This window comes from Pantherophis guttatus, chromosome 5, assembly GCF_059756535.1.
Source record: "Pantherophis guttatus breed Tessera chromosome 5, ASM5975653v1, whole genome shotgun sequence".
In the NCBI taxonomy this organism is placed as follows: Eukaryota; Metazoa; Chordata; class Lepidosauria; order Squamata; family Colubridae; genus Pantherophis; species Pantherophis guttatus.
The window spans coordinates 50,419,150-50,428,084 of NC_142067.1; the positions used below are offsets into that span (position 1 = coordinate 50,419,150).

General features: G+C 35.4%; 1 protein-coding gene across 2 annotated transcripts; it reads left to right on the plus strand.

The window, feature by feature from the left end:
• Nucleotides 1-987: 987 nt before the first annotated feature.
• Nucleotides 988-7,536, plus strand: LOC148113357 (uncharacterized). 2 transcript variants are annotated; one of them, XM_087871575.1, is made up of 4 exons: nt 988-1,270; nt 2,408-2,611; nt 2,742-2,882; nt 4,233-7,536. In XM_087871575.1, the coding sequence occupies exons 2-4, from the start codon at nt 2,492-2,494 to the stop codon at nt 4,281-4,283; spliced, it is 312 nt and encodes a 103-aa protein (XP_087727701.1). In that variant the 5' UTR covers nt 988-1,270; nt 2,408-2,491; the 3' UTR covers nt 4,284-7,536. The 2 variants fall into 2 exon arrangements, with proteins under 2 accessions (XP_087727701.1, XP_087727702.1); XM_087871576.1 differs by lacking the exon at nt 988-1,270 and having other exon boundaries at nt 2,233-2,611.
• Nucleotides 7,537-8,935: the final 1,399 nt, after the last annotated feature.

The window sequence follows — 8,935 nt, forward strand, 5'->3', positions numbered from 1 at the left end:
ATGTGCAGAGGAGATGCATGTACTCACAAATACAGTACTAAACACCTCTGTCTGCTGACGATCTTAACTGGGGCTTATTTTGGGGGTAGGGCTTATATTACGAACATCCTGAAAAATCATGCTAGGCCTTATTTTTGGTTGGGTCTTATTTTTGGGGAAACGGTAGTTCTAGCATTCAACTTTTTCTTGTATATAAAAAACAATAAAGATATTCTTTCCATTCCCAACCATATATAAAATGTTCACATATTCATTAAAAAAGCTTCAAATTGATCTTTATTTTAATATTATCCCAGTTATCTGGAGGATTGTAATTTTTTAATATTTTTCACATTTATAGTATCTAGTTCATTTACATATTGTTCCTTGAACATTAACTTTTATAGAATATATTTCTGTTCCACTCTTTGACATATTACTATCACTCCCATACGGATCATTAAATATCCTTTCAATATTCTTTTACTCAAGTTTTATTCAGGAAGTAACGTCATTATTAGGTTTTAATTCTATTCATACTGCTAAAAGGGTAGCTTTTTTCAGATACAGTACATCCCAAAGAAGTTATCATTTCCATCAAAATCGCACTGCAATATTGTAACAACAATTTGCAGCAATTTCTTTCTCTGTCTTGTGTGTACAAAAAAGTATCTTTCTCCCAGCTTCTTTTCCAGAATCGTTCTTTTCATACTCCAGCCAATAGCATCATTCATTATAGACTTTGAACATTTACAGATAATGGCAGTTGACAAGTTTTATATTCATATTCTTGTAAATCTTAATCCAAGGACCAGCCATATTTTCCTCATCAATGGTTTCTTTTACTTTATCAGTTTTTCCCAAAGTCTTCTCTGTTTCTTACTTAAGTATCTTTTCCTACTTCATAGCATGCAACTTTTACCAACTACCTATTTCAGCTTTCATGCATACTCATAATAATCTAAATAATCCCAAGTGATATTTTCTAGCATTAATTTAGGCATTAGCCCTGTTTTCATAACTAAATCCGTATCTTAATTCCATACTTATATTCATTAACTCCCCCCATATGAACAAACCACCATGTCATATCTCTTGTACCACTCTAATTTTATAACACACACCAGTGGTGGGTTGACCCCAGTTCAGACTGGTTCACAAGAACCAGTAGTAAAACCGGCAGGAGGCTCCGCCCACCGAGGGGCACGTCATCAGGAAGTTTCTGCGCATGTGCAGAAGTGCACACGAGTGAAGTGAGCGTGCATGGTCCCATTGCGAACCAGTAATAAAGGTAAGTAGAACCGACCCCGACACACACATATATTTATAGTTATTGTTTTATTTCATTTCATTAATTCATGCTTTTTACTGTTTGATTTTTGTAAAATTCCAAACTCTAATCTTCCATATGATATGTTAATCTGCCTATCTTGGCTTTGGTCAATCAATATTTAATATACTGTTTCGCAGTAAGAGAAGACAAGAGTGTACTAGATTACCAATCTTAGTTACACAAAATTTACATATAGCATGCCAAATTTTCTGGTAATTATTGTTGTAAACTCTTTTTTTCACCACTGCTATCTTTCTGAATGTGTGATTATCATATACTTTAATGTTTTTTAGTAAAAGGAGAAAAGAATAAATTAGGTTACCAACCGTAGCCTTTATTATGCCTGTACACTATATACTGCTAATGGAAAGGAAAGTATCAGTTCAAGAACATTTGTGCCAGAATGCTTCCTTATCAAGAGATTGTGATTATCTTTGCTGTTTTATCAGTATGGAAGGTAGGTGTCAGCCCTGGAGGCCATCTTTTTCTTTGGATCTTCAGGGCTGCCACACTTAGTGCTGTGGAAAACTGGGAGGGGGGATTGCATAGAGCGGTGGAGATATTTAGCCATAATAACATTCCTTTCTCTGAGAGTCAAGGACATTCGGGCCTGCACCTGGAGTGCAGTGACTGCGAGTAATCTCCAGTTGGGACGGTGCATTGATTGGACCATATGATGGACATATGGGTGCAGGGGAAGGGACTTGGACTTTCTTTTGGGTGGGGAAAACCTGGAAGCTTTCAGATTCAGGTTTTCCCTGATGTGCCAATATGACATCTCTAATAAAATGGAACTTTGAGGAACTTCTAGCCTCAGAGTCTTTTTTCGTTGGGGGTGTTACTTTGAACCCTGACAAAGTAAATGCACAAATTTTTCTTTCACATTTGAATTTACATTTATATGCATGTCTGAAGAGAACTCAAGGCCGCAAGAGACACTGAGCCAGTTGCAACAAACCTGGCATAGTTTTAGATTGGCACATGGATAAAAAAAGATTAAGTCTCCTTTGAGCTTACTTCCCAGAGACTTTATAGATACATCGGATTAATTTATTTGGCAACTATATGGAAATGGTTTGCCTTTACCCTATACAGAAATGATTTTTCAGCATCCGGAGTAAACCATCAAGTTTGTAACGCAGCCTACTAGGATGCCTCTGCAAAACCTGTAACCTAACGATGTCTGGAATGGAGTGGAAAGTTGATGCTGCAGCAAAGCCTGGAGCGATCTGTCCTTGGGAGGCACCAGCAGCAGACCAAGCTGACCCCAGAGCGCAGACAGTGGTGACCCAATCAAAGGTGAGGTGAAAGGACAGAGCAGCCGCCAGTGCGTGAGGAAGGAATCGTGGCCAGATCCATCCACAAATCTCTTTGATATAAGATTTGTAGTCAGTCAAAAGCTGTTCAGACTAAATATGTCCTTTCTTAGGTTTTTGAGTTCAACCAAGCCTCACTAGATGATCGGTTTCTATGTCAACAAGATGAACTTGGCCAAGAAGACCTGGGTGACATATATGAAGGGATTTGCCTGTATTTATCTCTTACCTGGGACAAGGGACAAGCTAGATCTGTGAGTAAGAAGGAATCAAACAGATGGACTGAAGTTGGAAAGAATTTGCAAGCCATTTTTATTCAAACAGCTACAATAATGAGATGCATTAGGGCTGCCCAGTCCTTCAAATATAATTTAGAGAAGGTGCTTTGGAGTGTGCAGGAGTACAAAAGTACTACTTGTTTGCAATTTTTAAAAGCATCTCGTGCAGCTGTCATGTAATCCCAAGAAAAGTCATGGCCACTTTAAGTAATTACACACAGATTCTACATTTGTGGTTTTAATGCATTCTGAAGCATCTTTCTGGAAATAAATCCAAAACATGTATGCATCACCCACTATAAGAAACTCTAGTGATAAAGTTGAAACCAAATCCAGTATGTATTTTTCCACAGACATAAAGTTTAATAGGCATGTAAAAACATAAATACAGCCACTTGAATATTTTTTAAATATGGTTCTCATAAAAATGTTTTTCATCTCCCTGGCACATCTGAAATTATTTTGGCAAAAACGAAAAATCTTAGTGGTCTAAATATAGAAGTTAAAATAGAAGGCTATTAAATACTATTTGCTGTCAGTAGATCAATGATCTAATAATTACTCTCTTTTAGACCTTCAGCGAAATAGTATTCAAATGCTGCTAATTTACCAACATTCTGGATGATTTCCAAAGCACACACAGAGATACTATTTAGTAAGAACATCCCTTTATATTCTGTGCCAAAAATATCTGTGAGCATTAAACATAGATGGGAAAAAAAAAACTACTATTCTTCAGTAGTTCCTTCTGTGCTTCAAATCTTTGGTTTAAAATTATGTTTCATAGATAATGACAATGATGATAATTCCTGCTGTAAATTAAATTCTTTCTTTTAAGCATTGTCATCACTGGACCTAAGTTTATAGGAGCTGATTTTTTAGTTATAAGAAATCCCTAGATGTGGGGATGGGAGACAATTTTTGTAAATTGTTTTTTTCTTTAACAACCTAAAAAGCTGCTGCGGAAGGTGTTTGGAATTTTTAATTCAAGGAACTCTATCTTGAGATTTTGATTATTATGCATACAAATGAATCTGTAATCAGAAGATGATTATCTTTTAAAAACATTCCTGAACATATGAATACTGCTGACCTAAGACGACTAATGACTTAATTATATTTTTTATGAAAGTCAATACATTACATATGTTAAGCTTCGGATTTCATATGTTCCACTTTCTTAAAACTGAGATACATTTCTCCACACCATTGCCTTAAAATTATGGTTATGGCAGTCCCCACTAAGAGGGGAAAATGTGCATATGCCTATTTAACCTGAGTTGTTTCTAATGCTGTCTTCTCCTCCTCTTTCATTTCATCTCTCAGGAGTTAAACAGGACTGCAGGAAATTTTCGTACAGACGAATCCTACAAGTGAGTCATCAAGGAATGCAATAATAACAACCTCAGCAAAACTGTAAAGATTAGTAAAACTGAACATTTTATGGATGGTAAAACAGCATGATTGGGAGGAATGGGAGGCTAGAGGACAGACTGAACACCAACTTTTTTTTTAAAGAAACAACATACTCCATGAGAAAGAGGCAATTTCTTTGTCAGTACTCTTGCTTTTATGTTTGGCAACAAAGGGATAAACATTAAAAAAGTCTAGACTGTCATAGAAGGTGGCCATAAACTCCAAGTTAGGATAGTTATTAGACGAAAGAAGTAACATAATAAGGACAATCTAATGGAGTACAAAAAGGCCAATCCATGGACAGAAACTGCCAATCCAAAAACCTCCATATGTTTAATAAGCGATCAGGCCCCTTCCTTAGTTGTAACTATTAAGAGATCTTTATTTTGCCCAACCCCATTCTTTAGGTAAAGATAAAGGTTCCTTTCGCACATATGTGCTAGTCGTTTCCGACTCTAGGGGGCGGTGCTCACCTCCATTTCAAAGCCGATGAACCAGCGCTGTCTGAAGACATCTCCGTGGTCATGTGACCGTGACTAAACGCAAAAGGCGCACAGAATGCTGTTACCTTCCCACCAAAGGTGGTCCCTGTTTTTCTACTTACACTTTTTATGTGCTTTTGAACTGCTAGGTTGGCAGAAGCTGGGACAAGTAATGGGAGCTCACCCTGTTATGAGGCACTAGGGATTCAAACCGCTGAACTGCTGACCTTTTGATCAACAAGCTCAGCATCTTAGCCATTGAGCCACTGCATCCCTTCTCCATTCTTTAAATAAGCTCTAATCGAATACAAATATGGTAAATTATTTCCATGGCTAGTGAAGCCATGTCTAAAATCTTAAGGTAATTAAATATATGCCATTTGCTGAGCAACACCAGACTCTGGATAGCTCACACTAAAGCATAATATAGTTCAAAATGTCTATAAACAAATAAGATAAGGACAATATAAATAACAGAATGGCAAATCTTGTCAACCACAGAAAAAATGTATTTCAGCTAAACTCATCAGGAGTTCCAAACACCCTAACACAAGGCCTGGGAGAGTAGCCAGGTCTTTAATACCTTCCTGTTCAATTAATATATATTGATATAAATGTGATGAATATTGCAGTAAACATTTTGAATATTACTTCCTAAAATGATTTGTACCCAGTCACACACTGTTCAATTGAAGCTGGAATTTTTATATACTATAAAATAAAATAAAAACTTATTACAAAAACAACAACAACACCTTCCTTTTCTTGGGGTGGGAGCCACCCAGATCTTAGAATGAACTTCAGTCCAGAGGGGTAAACTAAACTAAAAGACTTCCAGCAACTGGCTCACATTTTCCTAGTTAAGTTAATAGCTGACTAAGCTTCACCCTGAATCTCCACAGTTGTAGCTCAGTACTCTAGCCAGTATTCTTATGGTATCTGATACATGGCCTTTTATAATTATTTTGTTTCATATTTTGTATTCCTATGAAATAGTCATGGTTAACAAAAAGTAAGATCCACAGGAGAATAAACCTTCTTAGGCCAATTAGTCAAAGATCAGGACCTGGAATACTGTTTTGTAACTATTTAATTAAATATATTAAAACTTTAATTAACTTGTTGCCTGCCTTAATCACTGAACAAATTGAGATGACATGCAAAAAATAATGATTAAAAATCTGAAATACAATATTATAGAAAAAAGATATATCAGACAATGTTGCAAAACATCAGTGCTACAACTTGATGCTACAACTGAGTTTGCCCCAAAGAAAAATCTACACATTCTTTACTACTATTCTAAAGGCCAGTAGGGCCCGGTCCATATGGTAACTGTTTTAAAGGATCTTATGCATGATAGAAATAAAATGCTATCCACCCATCCCTGAGAAATATGTAGCAACATAACATTGGATGACATGCACTTCTGTCTGGTATTATTATTTGTTTTAAACAGACATGGGTTTGGCTCATGGGTTTAGCTATCTGTCAAAATCTGATTTTGAAATAACTGATCAGTGGAATAGGGATGTGGCCTGGAAAGTAGGGGAAGTTCTCCTGCTTTATTGAACATTTATCTCCCACTCCACTCATGATCTCTAGGATGGGGAGGATGTTTGATAAAACAGGAAAGGTTTACATTAAGCAATAATGTAAAAGATTTTTTTAATAAGATAATGTATTGTTGGTATTTAACTCCAGATAAATTGTCAAGGATGTACAACAGCTGAAGATCTAAAAGATTTGGTTGTATGGAAACCAAATGTCTTCCATGGGAAGACATTGTAATGCCATAATTCGTGCTAAAGGTTACCCAACTAAGTATTAACTGATGTAATAATTTTTGTATATCTCGCTTTTTCTATGGTGATAATTTTTGTATATCTCATTTTTTCTGTGTTTCACTTTTCTTCTTTATACTGTAACTGCTATTCTAATATTAAATCCTTCATAAAAGTTATTGCATTACATTCTTGATTAAATTATCTTTCCATTGATATATATTTTTATGGTACTACTCCCCAAAAAAGTGGTGTTATTAGCTAGTTTTAGAAGAAACACTTTTCCCAAAAGGTTTCCACAATTTTGGCCATTACTGTGTACCTCAAATGAATGTTGGAAATGTAATTGTAAAGAAGGGACTTTTTATCATCTATGGTGGATGTGTGATGAAGCAAAGAAATATTGGAGTAGGATTCATATCTTACTACAAAAAATTCTTAAAGTGAATATAGAAAAAAAACCCAGAGACTTTTCTTTTGGGTTTAATGGAACAAAACTTGCAAAAAAAATTCGGAACTTTGATGTTATATATACTGATGGCAGCAACACTACGCACAAAAATGGAAGGTCACCTCAACCCCCACAATGGATTAATGGCTGCAAAAACTGATGAAGTTAGCAGAGATGGCTAAATTGACTGCTCTGATTAAAGAAAAAAATACAAATACCTTTACTTCGACTTGGAAACCACTTCTGGACTTTGTGCTTGAGGTGGAAAAAGATGAAACTGTGATCTTGGGTTTTACCGATTAGATTTGTTGTTACAGAAATGGCTGGCTACAATTATTATGAAAAAGTAAAAAATTAAGCATATATCTTAATGCCTTATTCAACTGCACCAAAAGAGTCGGAAGTTAATGCCTTTTTTTTCCCTTTTATTATGGTATAGATGTCAAGGAATGAGGGAAATCTAACTGTATCTTTATAATAAAATTTCTGTATTACAATTTGTATTACACTTTTTATTGTTAAGATAAGGATTATACTTTGAATCAAGCTTACTCCTAAACATAATATAGGAATTATGAACAGAGGTACAGTAACTTCATATATTGCAAATAGAAAAAAACAACAATCTTAGTATTTCACATGACTTTCTTGTAATTCCAAGGATGTTCAAATTTGCTTTCATTGTCATTAAATAATGACTACTTTAGGAGTTTAGAAAGCCACATAATAAAATCATCTCCATCAGCTTTTTCAGTCTACTTGACAAACATAAAAAGGACTTTGTTATACTGAACATTCTGGTACAGCAGTTCTAGATAGATTTGGAGATCTTTTTACACATTCAGGACAAAGATGACCATTGTAAATTGTCAGTTTCCTTAAATGTCACCATTTGAGATAGGAAGCTACTATTGAGCAAATATGGCATTGGTATTTTTAAAAAATACTGATAAGGGAGAAATGACAAAGACTCATTTTATCCAAACAGCCTTGCATTTTTTTTCAATTGGCACATAGGCTATTTTAGCATGCCCCTCTACCCTCTTCAATCTGATGACCTTCCATTCCATTTTCATGCTGGCAAAGTTCTCCCTGACTTTTAACTATTTAATTCATGCAAGCAGAACATGATACTCTCAAAAATGGCCAATGAACTTTGACTCACAAACACTACTCTTTCTCATAATTCTGGGGAAAAAGAATACTGTTGTTATCATCAAATTTATTTAACATCATAGCTAAGATTTTCTGAAATGTAATTTCCTTACATTATCTAACTGATGTGGTAGTGATAAATATAATTCTTTGTCCAATAGAATAGAATAGAATAGAATAGAATAGAATAGAATAGAATAGAATAGAATAGAATAGAATAGAATAGAATAGAATAGAATAGAATAGAATGGACCTTGTAAGTCTTCTACTCCAACACCAACACCAACATCCCACTCAAACAGGAGACCCTATACCATTTCAGACAAATGGCTGTCCAATCTCTTCTTAAAGACTTGCAGTGATGGAGCACCTACAATTTCTGAAGGCAAGTTGTTCTACTGGTAAATTGTTCTCACTGTTAGGAAGTTTTCCTTAATTCCAGGTTGCTCCTCTCCTTTTTCCATCCATTGTTTCTTGTCTTGCCTTCTGGTGCTTTGAAAAATAGGTTGACCCTCTCTTCTTTGTGGCAGCCCTTCACATGATGGAATACTGCCATCATGTCACCCCTAGTCCTTCTTTTCCCTAGACTAGTCAAACCCAAATCCTGCAACCATTCTTCATATGTTTTAGTCTCCAGGCCTTTAATCATCTTAGTTGCTCTTTTCTGCACTTTTTCCAAAGTCTCAACATCTTTTTTGTAGTGTGGTGGCCAAAACATGATCAGTATTCCAGGTGTGATCT